The 23,374-nt window shown below is 43.1% G+C and overlaps 1 protein-coding gene across 1 annotated transcript in view; it reads right to left on the bottom strand.

Moving 5' to 3' along the window:
- Positions 1-23,374, bottom strand: part of MRPS27 (mitochondrial ribosomal protein S27) — a 260,540-nt gene that overhangs the window by 142,358 nt on the left and 94,808 nt on the right. Inside the window, exon 4 of the mRNA XM_069224131.1 lies at positions 17,712-17,770. Within this exon, the coding sequence (XP_069080232.1) occupies positions 17,712-17,770 (59 nt within the window). The remainder of the gene's footprint in view (positions 1-17,711; positions 17,771-23,374) is intronic.

Raw genomic sequence — 23,374 nt, 5'->3', positions numbered from 1 at the left:
CATGTGCAGAACTCTATCTCAAGGACTCTGAGTCCTGCAATAATAGGACATTCCATAAATCAACCACATCAGGAGAGGATAGATAAGCATGTGGTTTTTAAGGGTTTGGCACAGGCTTTCCCCATTGCGTCTTTAAGAGCCCAATCATCTTACCCAAGGATTCCGTTGGCATGTGCCCCGTACATTTTAATTTTGGAGAATGCTCCTATATAAGGCATGTCACATTCTGAGTCCCACACTTCACTGCTAAATAAAGTTTTATACTGGGTGGAGGACAGATCTCTCCAGGGAAATTTTTAACTGTAAGGAGGGTTCTATGGATTGGTACATCAACTAAGACCTGACAAGGGGACTGCATAATCATAAACTTTAGGAATCCACAGTTAGCTAATACTCTGTATCATTATCTTTTAACCCCAACGATAGCTTTAGGATCCATTAGAGTACAACGACTAACAGATTTTATTGGCACTCCTTCGCAGGCCCAGCCACCCTGTCTTATTGACTCAGATAAACAGAAACTTTGCTACCTGTGCGTGTCTAAGTCTCCTGACACCCTTTTACCGCTATTCAATAGTTTTGAGCCTCTGAATTCTCTGGAGCAATTGGACAGACCATTAGTAACTGTAAACCCTTAGGAGGAAATCCTAAGACAGACATACCACACTTGTCCAACCTGCAGTCTATCGGAGCATTTAATACATTTGATGTGGCAGCTCCAGGGATTATCTCTTGGAACGTGGCAGGACTAAAGTCCAAACTGGATAATTCAGACTGGTTAAAAATAGTGACTCAAAACTCTGCTGTCAAGAAAAATGGCTCCTAGACCCCCCATATATTAATGGTTACACCACTTATTGTGTTCCTGCAATTAAGTCTCCCTTGTGAAGGGCTAAGGGAGGCTTGGTCACATTTGTATTGGTATTGGTAAAGGGGGTAGATGTGCGCGTCATGGATGTAAACCCACACGGTTTGGTTCTTTTTCTCAAACAAACTGAGCCGTAGGACGTGTTGCTGATCAACTATTATAATAATTATTTCGATCTGTGAGATACTAGTGTGATCGACAATCTTGAGACTATGGGGCACAAGGCATTGAATGGGAGTAAGAAGGATCTTAGAATAATCTGTGTTGGTGATTTTAACACTCATTTGTGTGAACCAGAGCTTCTAGACTGCTGTGGGGTCCTTGATGAATATGATCGTCCCATGCAACATTTTATACACTTCCCTTATGGAAATACACTCAATCAAATGATATCTGCTAATTCTTTGCTCTTCCCAACACCAGAGGTTGAGGGGGTTCCCACGTTTATGAGGGGAAATGCACATACCACAATTGGTTTTATTGTTTATTCTAGAGAACGTATCTCCTTTGTTGGGAAGTTAAGGGTGATGTTAACTTGTATGAGTGACCATAACCCCTTAATTTTAGAAACAAGTCTGGGTCTGGATAAGGACTCTAGGGCAGTGGAATAACAGCCAGTTCTGAAGCTCTCTGCACAGAAATGTCTGATTATCAGGTGAGAAAAAATTGATAAGTATAGTTTTTATTTAGATTTAATGCTGAATAAAAGGGAAGAGGTCATGACTGCACTGGGGGAAGATATGCCTCCATATAAAATTGTCGAGGCATTTTCTGCCTTGACAAGGTATATGGCTGACAAATTGCTACGTCCAAGTACTAGCAAGGATAGAGGACCCCGTTGGTTCAATCATGCATGTACCTCCTCTCTTAAAGATTTAAAGAAGATAATCAATTTTGTCCCTCGAAATTGATATGCCATTAAAGTTGCAAGAAGGACATATAAGGCCGCTCTTGCTCCTAGGAAGAATGAACTGAGGGAGATAGCCTGGGATGAGCTTATTGAAGCAAGCAAAAAAAGACACAAAGGCTTTCTGGCAAGTGGTCAAATCTGCCCCATTGAATGATAAGGATAAAACTATAATGGACACTGTTATTCCAGTTAAAGCTTTGGTGGACCATTTTTCTAAAATCTTTATAACAGCGAATAATGTTACCCAAGATTGAATGAATTGTCCTATTGCAATGAGAAATGCTTTGGTAGGTGCAGCCTTTTGTAACATATTAGAAGTAATACAGGCTATTCAAGACTGCCCATCTGACAAAGCTCCTGGTCCGGACAGAATCCCAGCTGACTAATATAAAACGCTATCAGAATTTTGGGGACCACTGCTTACTAATGTTTTGAGATCTGCTATGATAAGCCACTTAGTAGACACCTGGAGAGATGTGATTATTGTGACTATTTTTAAGAAGGGGGATAGGGCCGATCCACAATGCTACTGCCCAATCTCCCTCTTAGATAGTTCAGTTACAATATTAGGCAGAGTGATTTTAAATAAACTGGAAAAATGGGCAATGGAGACTAAGGGGGTTATTCCAACTTTGGAGGAGGTGTTAATCCGTCCCAAAAGTGACAGAAAAGTGACGGATTTACCACCAGCCGTATTACAAGTCCATTATATCCTATGGAACTCGTAATACGGCTGGTGGTATATCCGTCACTTTACCGTCACTTTTGGGACGGATTAACACTCCTCCAAAGTTGGAATAACCCCCTAATTGTCTGTCAAAGGTACAGTATGGGTTCCGCCGAGGGCTGGGCACAGTTGAACAAACTCCTAATTTGACCTTAATAGTTCAAAAATACATGAAGGCAAAAAAAGGCTATGTACATTTAGCCTTCATGGATCTGTCCTGTGCATTTGACACAGTTGACAGATTGAAATTGTGGACTGTTATGTCAAACATGGGGGTGGATAAAGATATAATTGTCTTACTTAGCAGGCTCCATGCCTGTACCTCGGCACAAGTTTGTTTTACTCAGGAGGGTGATTTAATGGAAAGATTTGCTTCTTCAAAAGGGGTAAGACAGGGATGTGTGTTGGCCCCCTTTCTCTTCCTTCTCTATGTAAATGGGTTGAAAAACGTTTTATGTGCTATGGGGAAGGACTTGCTACTTATTAATACCTACCCAACTCCAGTTCTTCTTTATGTAGATGATGCTGTAATCATTTCAAAGGCAGCAAATGGTCTCCAAATTTTATTAAATGCCTTTAACACGATTATGGGAAACCTTGGTCTTAAAATTAACAGAACAAAGTAATTTGTCATGAAGAGTGGTCCAAAATTAGCAAAAAGTAAAATATTTGCCCTGGAAGTTACAGAAATACTTAAGGTTCCCAATTTGACTTATTTGGGGGTTCCCATTGATGTGGATTTTAATTGGAAATTCTTAGTAAGTGTTCGTGTAATACAATTTCAAAGAGCAATAGATGCTCTTTTTAGATTTTCTAAAAAGCTGGGCCATAAACCTGTTAAAGAAATGTTGACTTTTTAAAAGCAAATGCTCTTCTATTGCAACATTTGGAGCTGGAGTTTGGGGTCACACTGATTGTTCAAGTCTCCAGGTAGTTGAAATTAAGTTTTTAAGAAGGTTATTAGCAGTTTCACAATCCACCCCACAAATGTTTTGTCATGAAGAAGTAGGTTTGCGGGGCATATCTGATTATGTAAAACTCCAACCTGTATTGCTATGGCTAAAAATGTGGTCAAATCCTGAAGCCCACCTGTGTAGAACAGTGATCAAGGATTGTTTGTCATCATCACAGGGGATGGATATACCCTGGCTTAGATATGTTCATTCTACACTTCTCCGTCTTGGGGCAGGGGACTTATTTCTTGCCCCTGATTCTTTAGCGGACAGGATATTAAAAGGATCAAGGAGACATATTGGCATTTAATTCATGACCCAAAACAACATTGACGCAGCCTGGGATCAGGAGAGGTTGCTGTTAAGGCAACTACACTCTATGTTATATTTGGACATTACTAGCTTTGAGGCGGCATAGGTTTTTACTTACCAGGTTACGCCTGAATACTATACATCATCTAGTAGCATTTCCCACCAGAGGCACCTGGTTTAAGAAACTTCCGCCATGCTGTTGTGATGGTAAATCAGTTCAAAGCACTCTGCACTTTGTCCTCTTTTGTACTTTCTATATTGCACCCAGAAGAAGGTTCTTACGTCAAATATTTTTGTCCAAGGGCATTAGGTCTAGTTACCTTGCTTTCTTTTATTTAAACAATCTGGGAAATGAAGAGATAATACAGGCTGTGTTAAATTTGATATATACTGCTTTTGGTATCCGAAACTCTTATTAACTTTGCCATTGATTGTATGTATGGGAATTACGTATTTACATTTGATGTATTTTATGGTTTTTATCTGTACCAAATAAAGTATTTGATGATGATGAACTGTGAGACCTGGCTGTAGATGTAGACACTCTGGAGTGCACATACCTTAACAAGCATTTGCAAAGCAATGGGTCTCCCGTTTGCTCGAGTTAGAGCTATTAGAGTTGTAAACTCCTAACCGGACTTTTCTTGCCACATAAAATGAAAAGATAAACAGGTTCATGTAAGCAAGCCGACGGCCGCCATGAGTGCAAAGCAAAAGAAAACAGAAGTTTGCTGAAATGTATCGGCAAAAGTACAATTATCCATGGAACCGGCAAACGTGCAATTATCGAAGTTACTGGCAAAAGTTCAATACACGGTCAATGTCATGCAAAGCGTGCCACTACTGCCCAGCAAGATCACGCTCCCCATGAAATAAAGAGAAAAAGAAGTCCAGAACCCATACGGAAAACATGGAACCTCGTATGTTTTCTGTAGTTGGCCGGTGCGCTCGAGAAGGGCTAAACACCTGAAAAGGCATGACGTATGTATGTCTTTCACTAATCAAATCAAGCAAATTTTAAAAGGCAAGCCCTCAAACCAACCAAACTGATGGGTTTGACATGGGCGTCGTTATAAGCCAGCAGTGAGATTACAAATGGGACAGAGCACTTTGCGCGCTGAACCCTAAAAATTGTGGAGACAAGATTACCTTGCAATTTCACACAGAAAGTTTTATTTTATTTGGATTTCTAGTCAGTTATGTTAATTAACGTTTCTGACAGACAGTAGCCCCTTGTGTTCAGAAGTTAGAACATATTTTTAGAAATATAAATCTTTCTAGATCTGTATACTCTTTTCTAACGTATTATTAACCACGTCCAGCATACAGAAACCATAACAACAAAGGGAAACTGAATGAGACAAACACGGACTTTTTCCTTTTATAAGATCATTTTCAAACGCAATTTGATTAGGTTGACTTGAAAATGCAGAATTGAGGGGTGTAAAACTTATGGTTATCATTTTCAGATGCAATGTGAGTAATGGCAAACTCTGTAGGTTTTACTGACCTGCTTGGTGGAAATCCTAAAGCTGCTAAGCAGCCACCTTACACAAAATGAATGAAGAGGCACCTGGATACACTTTTTGGAAAAAGTTACAGAAGTTTGCATGTTGGATTGATGAAACTTCCAACAGAGGCACAAGGTGGAGCAGTTTAAAGTTAATATTCAATGAATGTGCAAGATGAGTTCAATCTGAAGTGAAGTTGTATTAATTTCTTTACAAATCCTTTACATCCTTATTTGTGCTATAGTAAAAAAATAACCAACACTACAAATACATTAAACATTCTGTTTTTGTATTGTTAATTATATAATGTTTCAGGGGACAAATCCAAGATCGCACCTGTCACTCACCGAACGCCGATTTCCTTTTGGTTTTTTTTCAGGCGAAAATGTGTTTTTCTCCAGGAAATTCTACAGTAAGTCAGAAACGAAGCACCGCTATTCCCCAAAAAACACTCCAGGAAATGGCCCTGTAAGCTGGAGTGGATGATCTTAGAAACGGTGACGTGTGCTTTCATTGTGGATCTAGCCAGTCACTGAAGCAGTTTGTATGCAGTAACATGCGTTTCTGGCCCATCAGGTTCATGGACATCAGCAAGCCTTTTCCTCAAGGATGACTGAATGCCTTTCCTTAATTGTTAACACCATGTATAATAGAAACGAACAATTGAAACGCTGAATCACATATGCTGAACTGGGATGCAATTAGAACTCTTCAAAATGAACAGTAAAAGTGGCTCCTTGGCATATGCTTTAAAAAAACAAAACCTGCAAAACATTTCTTAAGTGTGTACCCAGATCTGTTATGCACCGGTACTCTCCGGTACGGAGTACCAGCACTTTTTTATTTACCGGCACTTTTTTATTTTGCGAGGGAGAGTACCGGCACTTTTCAGAAAAACTTAATACTTTTTATTGGAGAGTACCGGCACTTCTCAGAAATAATATTTTTCCATTTCAAGCACTGGCGCCAAGGTTTGTTGAAAGTAGGCTGCTATACGTTGCTGGGCACAGGAGTCTCAACAGCAGTAGTGCGCAATGATTTGCTTTCCCAAACTCTCTTTTGAGAAATCTCGTCACCACTATTTACAACTGAGAGGTGCACATTTCTGAATTCAGAAACCGCAGGTGCCAAAGTGGCGGGATGCCATCTTCTACAGATGCGAGAGGAGATGGAATGGACCATCTGTAAGGGACAGTGCCTCCGCACACCCCCGTGCCTGAAGCTTGGCTCCCATATGCCCACCCATCCTTCCCTGCACTTCATCATCGGGCTTCGTTACTAGATTCCGTGCCACTCTGCAGCGCACTGCAAGCCATCACAAACAGGCCATCGATGCTCAGATTCAAGGGTTCTTCGACGTCCACCCTGAGCCAAAAAGGGCCCGTCTCGCTAGAGGAGCTACCGCAGATGCTGTGCACGAGGTGGACGACATCCGGAACGCCAACAACTGTTACTCATGCTCAGAACCACACACCACACTGAAAAGGAAGCCAGACCAAGGGCAGCAGGAGTGGAACACAACACACCCGAACAAACTAAGACAAAGGAGGATCCGGGATATGGATGGATTCAGCGTAGCTGCCGAGTTTCTACCTAGTTTACGAGTGACACTTCCAGGTTTTTAATGCGCTTTTGTGTGACCGCATTGTGTGCGACACTATCACAAGGAACAACGTAGGAAAGTCAGACATCACCACTTCCCTGCTCTGTACTGGTCTAGAAATGGCTTAAAAGCACTGAAACGCCCATGAAGTGTTTTTACAAAGAGGATTGGCTAAAGAGGTCTTATTGTCTGACTTGCGACTTCCACATCCGTCGCCACGGACTGATGGGGAACAGTCCCAAACGTCTCCTTTTCCCCAAAAAATATTTTAGTGCTTTTATTTTCCAATTGGAGCCGAAGCAAACACTATCATCATAGTAGGCACAAGTGTGAGAATATCTGGATTATTCTGGTCACCGCACTGTATGTACATATGTAAATGTATGGCATTTCACTTATAAAACCAAGCATTACTTACTATTAAAGTTTGTAGGTGCTGCATGTTTTCCTTGTCATATACTCCGAGAAAAGACTGGTTTAAAAAATGTATGCTTTATAAACTCATTGACAAGCGGAGCAGCAGAGTATGGAGCAGACTTCCTTCATGACAACTGTGCTATTGTGAGGGGAGCCGGTGGGAAAGGGGAGCAGACTTAGCAATCTAAATCACCTGGAAAAAGTATATCTCTAGCACCCGGTGTCCAAAAGTAATTGATTTTATTTTATGAGCCAGGGACTTTGACGTGAATTGTGAAGAATCAAATTGTACGATTTATTAACCAAAATACCTCAGTGCCTGTCAGAGCTTAGTTTGATTAAAAAAAAATATATTGCAGGCCTTCGTCTGCCACTGGCACCACCTACTGCGATAGTCAGCTCTGCCAATTACAGTACCAACACAACTACTAAACATCACATTGCTACAAGGGTGACAATTCTGACTATTTCATTGCCCATCAAATAGCTAATAATGGCTTAGGAGGTAGGTATTAGTCACTTTTAAAGTATATTGAAAAAATAGACAACTGTTGTTGTGCTGGTCTCCAAATTAGACAAACATCGCCACCAGGTGGCAGACTGTCGTAAGTCCTGGTGATGCCAATTAAGTGCCAGCGCAGAGTCCCAGAAACTACAGGCTCAAATTAAGTATTGGCCCCTGTCCCTTGCAAGCAACTGACGAAAAGAGGCAGAGCTGTTTATTTGCTTGGTTTAGGCATGCCAAGTAATGTCCCATTATACAACTAATATGCATTAGATTAACCCAAGAAGTGAGGCCCTAAATATGACCTTAAACTATCACTGTTCAGCCTCCTTGGTGTGATATATACCCACTTTAGCTTGGTCAGGGCTTGCAAGTATGCATTATGCTCTCACTAATCCAGAGGTTGAAGAGGGCGGATCTAAGGGGCAGGATGTGCCCAAATTTTTCTAATTTAAGAAAAACAGTTCCCCTACTGTTTGTAAAAAGAGAACTGTCACGGGGAGGTTAATTCTGAGAATTGAAAAGCTTATGCTGCAATGTTAGCAGTGAGTCTCCTCTGCTGTGAAATCAAGGGTGGGGCAGTCAGCTAATCAGTCCTTCTTGCCAGGGTGTCTGCTGCCTGAAAGAAATGCCAATGTGCACAACTGGCCAATCTGCAAATGTAAAGGGCCTACCCAATAAGCCAATCTTGGCTTTAATTGATGGACTGACTTGAAGCTCCTAATAGCACATATTTATTCTTTTTGAGTGGTATTGTAAGGGACCTAACAGCTGAGCTATGAAATTTGCGCTTTTAGTAGACAGTTATAAATAAAATACACTATGTACAGTCTGAGTATTAGTAAAATCTACATTTTGAAAGCACTTTTTCCTTAAACCCTTTTTGTGCGTTTTGTAGCAGACTATCTTATACTATGTGTAATGCAAGTTTAAAATAACTACTTACATTTCACAGCGCTTTCTTTCATAGACTGGGACCTTGTAGCACTACACATACACGAGTCAGTGCTCTCCACTGCATCAACCAGGATTTAATTTTATAGGTCTCTGATTACAGACAGACTGCTGCAGCGAATTAAGCAACAGAGGTTTCATAATGTAAGATAGTGCATTTCCCACTGGTTAACTTAATTTGCATTTATATTTATGCTGCCTTATTTAAAATGTAGTTGCCTGAAGGTGAAAGACAGAAAAAATTACAGAATATTTTGGGTTTCTTAGCCACATCTTTGATCCCATCCCCACGCTGACTCGCGCAGTCCCCTTTGCGCACAGCACTAAGGGTCCCATACGTTTTTGATGCACTTTTTGTACTGCATTGGTCACTGCGTTATTCCTATTTCCCTCTCCCCTCATTTCCGAGGAGCAGGTTAGATGGAGAGCTGAGGTGCGTGCTTCAATTCTTCAAACTAAATCATTTAAACATTAAACCATTTTGTTTCTCCGCCAGTTCTCTTAAGAGTTACTCAAGCTTTCTGACTAGATACTACCACGATGCATGAGTAAGGGATATGATTAGATTTTTTTAGGCGTGCATTTTTTTCTTCACAAAGCATGCTCAGTGTTACAGGATGTGATCAGCTCAGTAAAACGAGGAGACTGCTGTGGTGAGCGGTTGCCATGGAGACCGAGTAATACGGATTTATCCGCTGTCTCCTCATTCCCCACGCAGCCATTTAATGCAGTCTGAGGTACGCCCTGCGCATCTATTAATGACACGGCTCCATTGTTGCCGAAAGCAGGCAGTCGGCACGGTACATGCCCCGCGCTCCATGTTTTACAAGGCCTGAAAGACACGCGTTTACCCAAAAATATCGCCTCCCATTTAAAATAATTACGTTTGCAAACTTTCCCCTCGCGTGCACTTAACCCACTTCCAAAGTAGAAGGAAAGCATGAAAACCAGACCATCACTGGTGCTGCACCAAAAAAAATATACAGCTACTTCGCAAGGATGTGGTTTGCACTGTTTTTACAAATTGTTTTAAGACATGTCGTGAAATGACAACGCAAAAGAGGTCAGCTAATATATTTATATAGTAATAAATCCTTTAGTGATGAAATGCCGGGGGCTACAATTCACACAGAACGTGGCCAAGATGGATGCCCCCGTTAACTAGAGCATCTATAACCTGGATCTGTCCCGAGTGCCATGAGGGTGAGCCCGCCTTCCTGCAACAGAGTGGACGTGTAAGGAACTGGTGGCACTAGGCTCAACCAAGCAACGAACATATCCCTACAGCTAACAGTACAGCGCTGCCTGAGCGCCATGCCCAGGCCCAAAGAGTGGAAGCGGGAGGGGGAGGTTTCTGCCGCCGAGACCTGAACCAGCCACAAAAAGAAGGCCTGCAATTGGGAGTGCATATACTCTGGGGACCCGGGACGGAATGTGTGGATGTCGGTGTGTCTCGACTGTACAAACCGAACCGAACTATTTGCATGAGCTGTTATTTCTATTTCAACAGCATCTATGGCATCTGAATGAGCAAAATCAAGGCTTAATGACAATAGCGCAGTCTGTTTTATTTCACCGAAGTGAGGTAATTATAAGGCACTATAGACTCGGTCACTGCGAAAGGAAGTACATGGGCACCAGAAACGTTATTCTTGCAGAAATATTGCAGACAGAATTCTGCTTCAAGCTCGAATTCTGCGTCCTTTGAAATTATAGCCACTTTGAATTTATTAATCGCTTTCTGTGAGAAGCAATGCCAATTAGAAACATCACCTGTGGAATACTGACCCCCCGGGGTAAAGTGCCCGGATTACAGTGTCCCTCAGACAGCCTGTGACAGGTAATTGCTAGCTGTAATGCTCTGTGGACCCAGCACCTGCGAATTAAATGTTTGAGTCCTGGAAGAGGGGCTCTGGCGCCTTCTATGTATCGAAGGTCCTTGAAAAGACTATATTGTAAGACTCTTAACACAAACTGATAACAGTCCAACGCCACAATTCAGAGTGCACCACATACATTACCAATATCACGTTTTTGTAAACTTAAATACTGGATAACACCAGGCTAGGAGGAGACCGAGAAAGTCTTTTAAGGATCCCATCACAATATTTTAAGCTAAGAGATGCATGCAATCAGGATATTTTACTTGGAACATTATGCGTAGTTACCTAGGCACAGTCTTCTCAAAGCATACTGCACATTCAATTCTGCCCATAAAGCACAAAGGTAACTTATCATAATATAACAAAAAACGAGCTCCATAATATTACAGGCACAAGCGTTATACATTGTGTATCATATTATGTCATGAGCACAATAAATAATCTGCCGTGGCAGACAACTTATTACTGTGTTATAAGTAATTCTTCTTATTATTGCACCAAGTGATCAGGGCACTAAATATATCACATGTGCCAGGAGACACACCTTACAAAGTGCACCACGAGGCACACGTCAAGAGCTCTAGGCGATCAGACATAATTCTTATTTAGGAGTTTGACCTTGTGCTAAACATAGCCTCACAGCTACTTCAGAGGCCTGTACAGATCAGACTGCAAGTTCAAGATTTCTGAGGGAGTAGGCATCTGACCGAATGCAGGGTGTGACCCCTATGTGACAGGATTTAGTTGCTACCAACAAGATTGTGGTCAAGTACTAACCAACACTGAAGCCAATTTTGTAGCCAATCGAGTCTTGAAGAGTCCAGTATTCAAGAGGGATTTGAATCTAAGGTGGCTGGGATTTGCTCTCAGGCAGGAATTTAAAGCATTCCAGAGTTTGGGACCCTTGAATCCCAGAGATCTGCTTTAGTGTTTTTAAAATTTGATGATTCATTGTTAGATAAGGTGTAAGATGTCTGTTCGTAGGTTTCTGATGTAAGTATAGTGTGAAGCTAGATTTTGAAGATATATGGATCCTCAGTCTTAAGAAGCCTTGTGGATGGTATAGAGTATCATGAATTTTATCCTTGACTTCACTGGGAGTCATTGGAGTGCTTTTAGATTTAATTGCTAGGTGCACGTTTCTGAAAATCGAATCGAGGCTTAATGTGGCTGCTTCAGTTTGTATCATTTTAGTTTCAGTGAGCTTTATTGGGAGTCAGTGTAAATAATAAATCAATATTCCAGATGGCCCATTGCTAAGTGTTAGAAATGGGGTTTCTGATTGGCTAGGGTATGCACCTAAGCTAGGCAGAACTCAACACTCTAGTCAGGGTAAGGGAACTACACACCCAAGAACACCTCTGTTTACCCTCTTGGTAGCTTGGCCAGAGCAGCCAGACTTATCCCAGAGGCAACAATATTATGTAAAACTATAATATTTACTCATAAATCATGGACCAAAACCACATAAAAGTAATTACTTTGCCAACTAGGCAATTGTCAAACATCACGATAAGTGCAAATACAAGAAACATTTCCACATTGCACGTCATGAAAGCATCACAAAAGAAACATTACTGCGCATATCAATAGCCCCTGAAACAGTAGCTGTGCTCTTGACAGAGGAGAACACAACCTACATCAATCTCAGAACATAAAATGCAGCATGTAAAAAAAAGAAGAAAAAAAAGGCACTGTCACCCATTATCGCCCAAAACTGTCACCCACATATCAATCTTGCACCTCTGCGCTCATATTAGATGCCATGCTGTGACTTGTTCCTACAAGCGTAGGCTCCTGGGCCACATGCCCACTTACAACATGGATTATGGTAATGGAGGGGCTCAACAGGAACGGGACCTCAGCTGAGAATTCCTTCCCATCCTGCAAGCCACGTCTGTGCCCCTGCAACAGGTATGCCACCAGCATAGGGGGAGGGCACACACATCTCACACGTCAGCGGGGAGACCTTGATAGGTCCCCTGGCAGAACAGTAGTCCTTTGGTGCAGCATGTAGAGCCAGCAACGTCTGGCTACAAGTCCCACACTGTGTCTAGAAACATGGGCTACCTCCCCTGTACTTATGCTCAAAATGTCTTTGGTGTAGGGGGAACTTCAAAAGAACTTCAGAAGTGCACAACACCCCGTTAGCCCCAGGCCTGGCTCCAGAGATCAGTAGGGGGTAAACAGGCCCTTTGTGTGAGGGCAGGACACAGCCTATACAAATATGAGTGTGCCCCGCCTCCCGCTTTCCCAGCCCAGGAAGACCACTCACTATGCAGATGTACTCCTGTTACACCTCCACACTCCCTGTTTGATGGCTGTCTGGAAAGAATGCACAAAGCCAGCTGTCACTCTATCCCACAGGTGGTTTGGAGTCAGGCTGCAAAGCACAAGAGTCATAAGCACAGTGAAATTCCCACTTTCTAGAAGTGGCATTTCCACAATAGTAATAAACAAATCCACATACACCAGTAAGCAGGATTTCTCACTACCATTCCAAGCATACCAAACATGCCCATGCTACTCCTCACAGATCAGAAATTACCACTTAGACATATAAGAGGAAATTCTAATGTAAACCTATGAGAGATGCAGCAATCACAGCAGTGAGAAACAAAATAGGTTGTTTGTCAATACCAGGACATGCCACACAATGAAGGTACATGTGCAACCTTTTACCTACACAGCACCCTGCCCATAGGGCTACCTAGGGCCTACCTTAGTGGTGACCTATATGTAGTAAAAGGGGAGTTCCAGGCTTGACAAGAAACTTTAGATGTCAAGCCAATGTGGCAGTGAACTGCACGTGCAGGCCTTGCAGTGGTAGGCCTGAGACAGGTTTGAAAGGCTACTTTGTGGGTGGCAGAAGCTGTGCTGCAGGCCCACTAGGAGCAGTGCAGTGCATATGCACTTTAGCACTGATCAGCAACGATAAAGTGCCCAGAGTCCTAAAGCCAACAAAAGAAGGTCAGAAAAACAGGAGGAGGAAAGCAAAATGTTTGGGTATGACCCTGCAAAAAGGGCCAGGTCGAACATGAATCTAGTCAGCTCTACTCGGGTTGATTTGCAGAACTTGGGAGTATGTTCCTGAAGGAAGTTGTAAGCTCATGCACTGATTTGAGGTGAGTGCAATAGATCAGTATGGAAAATGATCCCCAAGTTTCCTGCTTTTCACTCATCTTTTGAGTTCATAACTAATTTGGAATGAAAATCACAGTGGAGAAGATCCCAACATTCAAGGTTTTCAGATGAGCATTTTCTGGTACTTTTCTCGTGGACTTTCCCTAACAAAGAGAGAGCCATGATTTATTGACAGCCTGGCTAGGGTGTCAAAAAATAGACTGATTGCCCAGGAAAAGTAGGAAGAACCTCCTTCAGAAAGTAGGTATTAGATACAAAATTAAAATCAACTATAGGAAGAGTGGGGGCTGATGTGTAATTTCCTCCAACAAGCTTGGTAAAATCAGATGGAAACAGACAAGTGAAGCAGAAAGAGTTTTTCTAGTATAATTTAGCAAGATTCCAAAGGGTAAGTCAACACAGAGAGGGAGGAAACATTATTGTGCACTATCATTACTTGTGCCCTTACTTGTTACTTACTGGTTTCACCCCACATTTCTAATATTTAAATAGCTAGGGGAAGAAATAAGTGCTAAATTGTTTCTTTTCGATTAAGATAAACAAGCATTTGTCAGTAATCTTGTTCCTTGTGGCCCATTTAGCTCTTACTTCGGACAGAATGATTATCACCACTTTTAAGATGACAACTAGCTTTAGATAATTGTGTGGGTTGATATAATCAAAATATTTTTCTCTCCCTTCACATGTGTCAGTACTATCATGCACTATGGTTAACTTCGCTTCTGGGCCTTTTTCCATTCATATATTTTCAATACAACTCCACATAAGCCCTTGGTCATTTTTGTTCCTTTTTGAGTTATGGTGTCTAGTTCTGACTAGAAATGCCTTAGGTCAAGATCAGTGAGAGAACTCTGAATGATTTTAAACAACAGGATGGAAAAGATGTGCGGTATCCCTGCTACCTCCTTCAACTTATCATTAAAAAGTATCAGTGTTGGATTCAACCAGATCCTTATTTAAACTAGGATTAGCTAAAGGGCTGTCAAAATTTGTTCCAGGTTCAAAGGGCAGTTACACTGATTGCTAATATATGCAAGTAGATGCCTTAAGACATTTTACTCTTTAGTTGTTAAAGTTTTTTCCTCAGTTCAATACGAGCCTGCTGGTCACATTTGACCTTTAAATTAATTCTAAGGTTGACCGAAAGGTACTACCTAATTCCGCTTCAGTGTACATGTTTGTGCATGTCGCAGTCATGATTTTTAATAGGCTGAGTATAGAGAATGGTCGAACAGATTATCGAGTGGATGTAGGGTAACTGTGATTTAGGTGAAGTATCCAGCAGCAACTTCAAAACAGGGATCTCTTTAAGAGCATAAGGGCAAAAGACAAAATCATGTGGTTTCTAAATCAGGGTGCACACAGGTAACTGTCAAAAGGCCTAAGAAGTAAAGAAAAAAATCAATGTCCTTCTAAGTCAGGTAGAGGAGGCCAGCGTGTTTAAGTGGGTGCAGGGTGGTTGGGGGCATCAATCCAGGGCTGGCTTTAGCACTGGTGGCACCCAGTGCAAAAATCTTTTTGGTGTCCCTCACACCCCCAAATAACCTCCTTCTCCATGGATTCTCTCACTACCACCCTCCAACAGTGCCCCTTATCTCTCCATAACAGCTCTATGACATATTTTATTTTTTACAGCACTAATCAAAGTTCACTCACACTCAGTTTTGAGATCTGCATGGTACACGATCTTTGCAGCAGGCACATTAACCCTCTGTGCCACTTTAGGATGAGTCAAAATTTCCACTAGACAGAACTCAAACTCTCGCCAGCTGGAACATTAATCACCAGAGTTATCTTGACATTTTTATTGTTGCCTGAAAACTGCGGGGCACCCAAACTCTGCAACATGGACCTTTAAACCCATAAGTTATTTTGAATCACAACCCCCTCCCTGAGGTCAGCACCCGGTATGGCTGCACCAGTCGCACCACCCTAAAGCCGGCCCTACGTCCATCCAACCAAAAAGTAACTAGACTTGCAATCTTCAAATGCTCTCAGCAAGTCCTCAACCTCCTGGATGCTACAGTATTTCTTAGATTGTTTTTAGCAAGGTGGTTGCAAAGTTCTCATGGCTTCAGGGAGGCTCACTCCTTTAAGAAAAGTTCCATGGAGGCTTAAGCATTCTGGTCTTGGCACTTTTTCTTCCTTGACGGTGACTAGCTCCCTCCTACACAGGGTGGTTCAGCTTCCTTTTCTTCCACGGGAGGTTGTAGCTGAAAGGCACTTCAACTAAGAGGCTAATAATCTTTCTTCCAGAAGAACAGCAACATGTTAATGCCGCCGTATGCCAAATCAACACAGTCCATGGAGTCCAAATCTTTTATAAATGTATGTGCCCTCCTTAAGGTGCAATAGAGGGAAGCTGGGGCAACAATAGCTCAAGCGACTTTCAAAAAAGTAAACACTCCTCAAATCTGCAAAGGGTTCATGTTTCTGGGCCTCACAGAAATTTGATCGGGTGAGCATCAAATTGTGAAGGGAACAGCGGAAGAGGTTTTGGCCAGTGAATCAGATCCTTCTGGATGGGGCCTCTCCTTGATAAGTAATGCTCAAAAGTACAGAGGGGGTGTGGTTGGTTAGGTATGTCAGCTGTTTTCTACTAGGCAGACGTGCAAGATCCGCCTAGAAAAACCCAAACCCACCAGGCACCAAGAAGGACAGAGATCAGGGGGCAGGTGCAAGCAGGGAGTTACATGCGTCAGGAAGACGGAGACAATCTGAATGGGAACCATTGTTTTGTGCAGGCACTCACTATGTCACTTGCACAAACCCATTCACTATTACTAAAGTATTTCAGAGCCCCCCACACAAATCTCCACACATCATTCCACACATGCAGCAAATAATACACATAACACATCGGGCAGTATGGGCTGCAGCTTGTGGGGGGACACTAGAGATTTTCCCCTGGAGTACAGAAAAAGAATCAGCTGTTATCCCCTTCCAGTCTCATCTAGTCATGCTTAAGGAGGCAGTAATTTGCCCCTGACCAGAGTAAGGATGCTCCGGATGCTGCTCCAGACTACAAACTCCTGTCCTGTGGTCAAATGTAAGTATATTAGATGTGAGAAGGAAAAGTAGACTAGGGATAAATTAGCACAGCTGCCCTGGTCAAGGGATGGCCCTTAACTCAACATGCTGTTTTATTGTCTAGAAATGTTTGTTTTGAAGAACTTGTGATCGTATGTAGGTATAAAGCATCGGATACACTACCCCCATTAATGGAATTTCTCCCCATTCCTCTTTAATGCTGTGCTTCCCTCTTTATAAGGACGAGGCACACCCAGAAAAAGGTGTATTTGGTGACCTCGGATCTATTTCTTATGTATGCAGTACGACGTAATCTTTACGTCCTCCGATATGGATAGGAAAACTTGATACTGCCTACTTTTTACTTCTAAAAAACAATGTTGCAGGCATATGCAAAAGTTAACGGTGGCAAGTTGCAGCCAGACCATACAGAACTATTTTGATTGTACAACCCCTTTTCCTACTATTTGGTCAAAGAGGCTATTCTATCTAATTGCTCTATAGTAATTACATTTTTGTTCTAAAAGATAACGCTGTTGGTCTGAATTTTTAACAATTAATACCATTTTACTATCTTCATGAAATAATTCTAACAACATTTTTTTAAAGATCCACATAACAAATCTAGGTCTATGCATGCATGCCTAAAGTACAAAACTCATGAGGACTTTAACACTCAAAGTTTTAACGATATTAAGAAATTATATTACATATTAAAAAAACAATCGCAATTCGCTTCAAATCATCCATCATATATTTTAAGGATGCCAACGCATGAGTGGACTGTCCAAACTGGTAACCACATTATCTGGTAGGCATGAATACAAAGTAAGGACTGGCGTTATCTGCAGTATGTGACATTATTGGAAGGTTAAACATGCAAAGGTTTCTTACTTGTACAGATAGTATTCTGCTTGGTCTATTTCTTCTCGCGAGGAAATGCTGTCAACAAACTGAGAAAGGACAAACTTTAGTTTAAACAGAAAAATACAACTCTTGATGACACAAGTGGATCTAGCCTGAAACTAAAGAACATGAACCCATCATCCAGGATTAGGCACATATTAAAATTCAGTACCCAATTAAATCTATATCCTCTGAGAGAAGGTATGAGTGGCAATGGTAGTTGATCTCATTTCACTGCGAACATCAAGCAGTTTAAAAGCCAGCAGAACCATCAGAACTTTACATGGATAAACTAGTTTGTGGCGTGGAGGCAAAGAAGGGCTGGTGGTGAAATTGGCATGATGTTTGAGGAAATGCTGTATGACCAAATCTGTACTCAAGTTAGTAGACTTTGGCTTATTCACATCCGGTTTATTGTTCCATGTGTGGTACGTGGTGGAGATTATCAATAAGCTATCCATCGGAATTCTTTCTTGGAAGGGTATATACAGCATTTCCTCAGTCATAGTTGCGCTCTGATACATCAAAAACTACTTGGCAGAATTAAACCAGACATTTTAGCAGAACAGATTTTTTTTGCGGACTGACAAAGTAATTCATTAGACCTTTAGTTATTAAAGTGAAAATACTGGTTCAGCAAAATTAAATATATCTGTCCTGCTAAGTTTGCAAACAAGTTCCTTAAAATCTGTTCGTGATAATCCCATTTGATTTATTGTGATGACTTTAAGTGTGTAATTTCACAGGACTAATTCATAAAGTAAGCCACATTCGAGAAGACAAAGAGGAATAAGTTCTTTGCGTTCACCTGGCATTATGTCGTTCATGAACCAGGCCCAGTGGGGAAGGGTCTTATTTCCCAAAAATACAGATGTCACAAAATGAAACAATATTTACAAACTGGTTGTTGTAACATGGTTGAGGACGTTTAGGGTATCAGAAACATTTCATAAATCAGAGTGCCAAATTAAAAGTAGTTTGTAAACCAAAATATGATCACTATCATTTTCGACTCCCAAACCAGAAAACTTTTAACACTGATCATGATCAGTTGCAGTTTGTAAACAGGTAAACTCAATCCGTGGATTAAAAAAAGAAAAAGTGAACAAAGAAATACGGTGACTGCAGCGCCTCAAAAAAAAAAACAACAACAAAAAAACAAATGATTTTTTTTTTTAATAATAATGATAGTTAGGATAAAAAAGTGGAAAAAAACAACTTGATTGACCAGGATGCTTATTTTCCTCACTGGGATTATCAATCAATCAATCAATCAAAGGATTTATAGAGCGCACTACTCACCCGTCAGGGTCTCATGGCGCTGGGGAGGAGGAGCTACTGGTCGTAAAGCCATGTCTTGAGGCATTTCCTGAATGCCAAGAGGTCTTGGGTCTGGCGAAGGTGGAGCGGTAGGGAGTTCCAGGTCTTGGCAGCTAGGTGAGAGAAGGATCTTCCTCCGGCGGTGGTATGGCGGATTCGGGGGACGGAGGCGAGGGCGGGGCTGGCGGAGCGAAGGTTGCGGGTGGGGGTGTGGAAGGTGAGTCTGTCGTTGAGGTAGGCTGGACTTGTGGTGCGGAGGGCTTTGTGTGCGTGGACGAGGAGTTTGAAGGTGATCCTCTTTGATAAAATGGTAGCCAGTGTAGGTCTCTGAGGTGGGGGGAGATGTGGTTGCGGCGTGGGACGTCAAGAATGAGGCGGGCGGATGCGTTCTGGATTCTTTGCAGCTTTGTTTGTAGTTTGGTTGTTGTTCCTGCATATAGGGCATTTCTGTAGTCCAATCGGCTGCTGACAAGGGCGTGGGTGACAGTTTTCCTGGTTTCAACGGGAATCCGGGATTTTACGGAACAGGGGGAGAGTGTTGTAGCAGGAAGAGGAGATAGTGTTGACCTGCTGAGTTATGCTGAGTGTGGAGTCCAAGATGAATCCCAGGTTGCGTGCGTCGGTGGTGGGTGAGGGTGCGGATCCTAGGGAGGTGGGCCACCAGGAGTCGTTCTATGCTGAGGGGTTGGTGCCAAAGATGAGGATTTCTGTCTTGTCTGTGTTTAACTTGAGGTGGCTTGATTCCATCCAGCTGGCGATGGCGTGAAGTCTGTTGTGGAGGTTGTTCTTTGCAGTTGTAGGGTCTTTCGTGAGGGAGAGGATGAGCTGAGTGTCGTCTGCGTAGGAAACTATGTTGATGTGGTGGGTTTGTGCGATGTTGGCGAGGGGTGCCGTGTAAATGTTGAAGAGCGTGGGGCTGAGCGATGATCCTTTGGGGACGCCACAGATGATTCTGGAGGCTTCTGACAGGAACGGTGGGAGGCGGACTCTCTGGGTTCTGCCTGTGAGAAATGACGAGATCCAGTCGAGTGCCTTGTCGCGGATTCCAGCGTTGTGGAGGCGTGTGCGGACAGTGTGATGATATACCGCGTCGAAGGCTGCGGAGAGGTCCAGGAGGATGAGTGCTGCTGTTTCTCCTTCATCGAGCATGGTCCTGATGTCATCTGTGGCAGCAATGAGTGCAGTCTCGGTGCTGTGGTTTTTGCGGAATCCGGATTGGGAGGTGTTGAGTACCTTGCTGTCTTCTAGGAACCGGGATAGTTGGCTGTTCACGATTTTTTCGATGACCTTGGCTGGGAAGGGGAGGAGGGAGATCGGCCGGTAGTTCTTGGGGTCATCTGGGTCTGCCTTTGGTTTCTTCAGCAGGGCGTTGATTTCTGCGTGCTTCCATCTTTCTGGGAAGGTGGCTGACTCGAAGGAGCTGTTGATGGTGTTGCGGAGGTGGGGAGCGATGATGATGTTTGCTTTATTGAAGATATGATGTGGGCAGGGGTCCGATGGTGATCCGGAGTGGATGGAGGTCATGGTGTTGGCAGTGTCTTCTATGTTGACGGGGGTCCAGGTGTGGAGGAAGTGGGTGTTGCTTGGAGGGTTGGGTTCATGGGTGTTTGTAGTCAGCTGGTGGGTCCCGGGGTTGAAGCTGTTGTGGATTTCTTCTTCTTTTGACGGAAGTGGGTTGCGAGCGAGTTGCAGAACTCCTGTGATGGCGGGGGTTCATTGGATCAGGTCCTGGGAGTGTAGAGCTCTTTGATGATGCCAAAGAGCTCTTTACTGTTGTGAGCGTTGGTGTCAATGCGGTTTTTGAAGTGGGTCCTTTTGGTGGTGTGGATCAGTTGGTGATGTTTGCGTATGGCATCCTTGAAAGCGATGTGGTTGGAGTTGGTAGGTTCATGGTGCCAGATTTTTTCCATTTTGCAACATAGCCGTTTGGATTTCTGTAGGTCTGGGGTGAACCAGCAAGCCGTGATTCTGTGGGGGGTGTTTTTTTTTTTTTTGAGCGGAGTGAGGGGTTGCCGCAGTCTTCTATCCAGCGATGCAGGTTGGTGGTGGCTGTGTTGAGGTCCGGGGTCCCACGGTAAAAATTGAAAGATGGAGGCATGGATTTGGTGTACGTTAGGGTGATGGTGATGACAAACATAACTTTCATTTCTCCTCAACCATAACATAGCTTTTTAATTCTTTTAAAAAAAAATAATAAGATATACTAGTACATCTATAGGCGTCTTCTCCCTTTAAAAGAAAAATAAACAGCAAGAAGAAATCAAATGAATATCACTGGAGAATTCAATCAATCAATCAATCAGTTTTTGTAAAGCGTAACTACTCACCCGTGAGGGTCTCAAGGCACTGGCAGTGGGTCTGGGCCTCATTCGAAGAGCCATGTTTTGAGGTTCTTCCTGAAGATGGTGAGAGATGGGCTTTGTCTAAGGTGCATAGGCAGGTTGTATAAGCTCTTGGCTGCGAGGTATGCAAAAGATCTTCCTCCAGCAGTGGTTTTCCCGATGCGCAGGACGGTAGCTAGTGCCTGCTGGGCGGAGCGGAGGGGTCTGGCGGGGTTATGGAAGGAGATGCGATGGTTCAGGTAGGCCGGTCCGATGTTGTGTAGGCCTTGTAGGTGTGGGTGAGTAGTCTGAAGTTGATTCGCTTCTCTACTGGGAGCCACTGCAGGGTCCTCAGGCTTTGAGAGATGTGTTCTTGGTGGGGGAGGTTCAGGACAAGTCTTGCGGCGGCATTTTGGATGAGTTGTAGTTTCCTGATGTTCTTTGTTGTGGTGCTGGCATAGAGTGCTTTGCCGTAGTTGAGCTTGCTAGTTACTAGGTAATGTGTGATTGTTTTGCTGCAGTCGACTGGGATCCATTTGAAGATTTCGCGGAGTTGGCAGAGGGTGTGCCAGCAGGAAGAGGTGACTGTGTTTACCTGTCAGGTCATTGATAGGGAGGAGTCGAGGATGATTCCTAGGTTGCAGACGTGGTCAGTTGGAGTGGGTGGTGTGCTGAGTTAGGATGGGATAGGCTGAGGTGGAGTTTCTGAAGATGATGAGCTTGGTCTTGTCCGAGTTGAGCTTGAGACAGCTCTGCCTCATTCAGGCAGTGATGGCTTTCATCCCGGTGTGAAAGTTCCTCTTAGCTTTGTCTAGGTCTTCAGTGAGGGATATGATGAGTTGTGTGTCATCGGCGTATGACACAATGTTCATTTTGTGGTCTCTGATGATGGCTGCCAGCTGGGCCACATATATGTTGAAGAGCATTAGGCTCAGGGAGTATCTCTGAGAGACTCCGCAGCTGACTTCTGTTGGTTTGGATATGAAGGGTGGGAGCCTGACTCTGTGTTCTTCCGGTGAGGAAGGAGTGGATCCTTTGGAAGGCTTTTACGCGGATTCCTGCTTCGTGGAATCTGGTGCATCCGGTGCTGTGGGAGATTGTGTGGAAGGCAGCTGAAAGGTCGAGGAATACGAGTGCTGCGGTGTGTCCGAGGTGCACTGGCTCTGTTGCAGATATGGTGAGGACAGGGGTCTTTTGGAGCTGTGAATGCGGTTCATGATGATTGTAGTCCCTTTTGTGGTGAGCGTGGACCAAATGTAGATGGTTTGGGTTCTGGGGGGCTGGGTTAGTTGTAGGTTCTGATGCTGGGTGGGTTCTGTGGGAGGAAGTTGTCATAGATGTCCTTAATCTTGCGGTGGAAGAAAGTGGCCAGTTTGTCGCAGAGGTCTTGCAATTGGGGGATGTTGGTGGCTTCGGAGGGCGGACTGGTGAATTTGTTGATCACCGTGAAGAGTTCTCTCGTGTTGTGCAGGGAGGTGTTGATGCATTCACAGAGTGTGGCTTTTTTTTGCATTCTTGATGCGTTGGTGATGGGTGGTAATGGCGCTCTGAAAGAGTCAAGGTCTTTGCTGGTTTTGCTTTTTCTCCATTTCTTCTCTAGGCACCAATAGGAGGGAATTATGGCAATTTACGGAAGTCTAAATCCCAACTTTCCGTGGTGACTCACATTCTTAAGCAATACAACATAGTGAAAAGGATATTCACAATAAAACACTTGTGCTGTATAGTTTCTTACTCCTGATGAGGACGTTGCATAAAAAGCAAAAACCTCATGAATCTGTTTCACGCACATACACATATGAGCAACGCATGGGAGGGGCATGTTATGATTTGTAGGTACCATAATGCAGGGTGATTCACCATTTTTTAGCCTTTGCATTATAATGTCACTTAAACTGTATTATCTTTTTAGGTCTCACCTAGACAGTACGTGTTGTCTCTTCAAGACCTTTTGTTTTCTATCAGTGGGCTGATATGCCACCCACTGATTACCATTGGTTAGCTTCATTG

Source organism: Pleurodeles waltl, chromosome 1_1, assembly GCF_031143425.1.
Source record: "Pleurodeles waltl isolate 20211129_DDA chromosome 1_1, aPleWal1.hap1.20221129, whole genome shotgun sequence".
Classification (NCBI taxonomy): domain Eukaryota; kingdom Metazoa; phylum Chordata; class Amphibia; order Caudata; family Salamandridae; genus Pleurodeles; species Pleurodeles waltl.
Note: the sequence above shows the minus strand (reverse complement) of the source record. Positions and strands in the feature narration are given on the sequence as shown.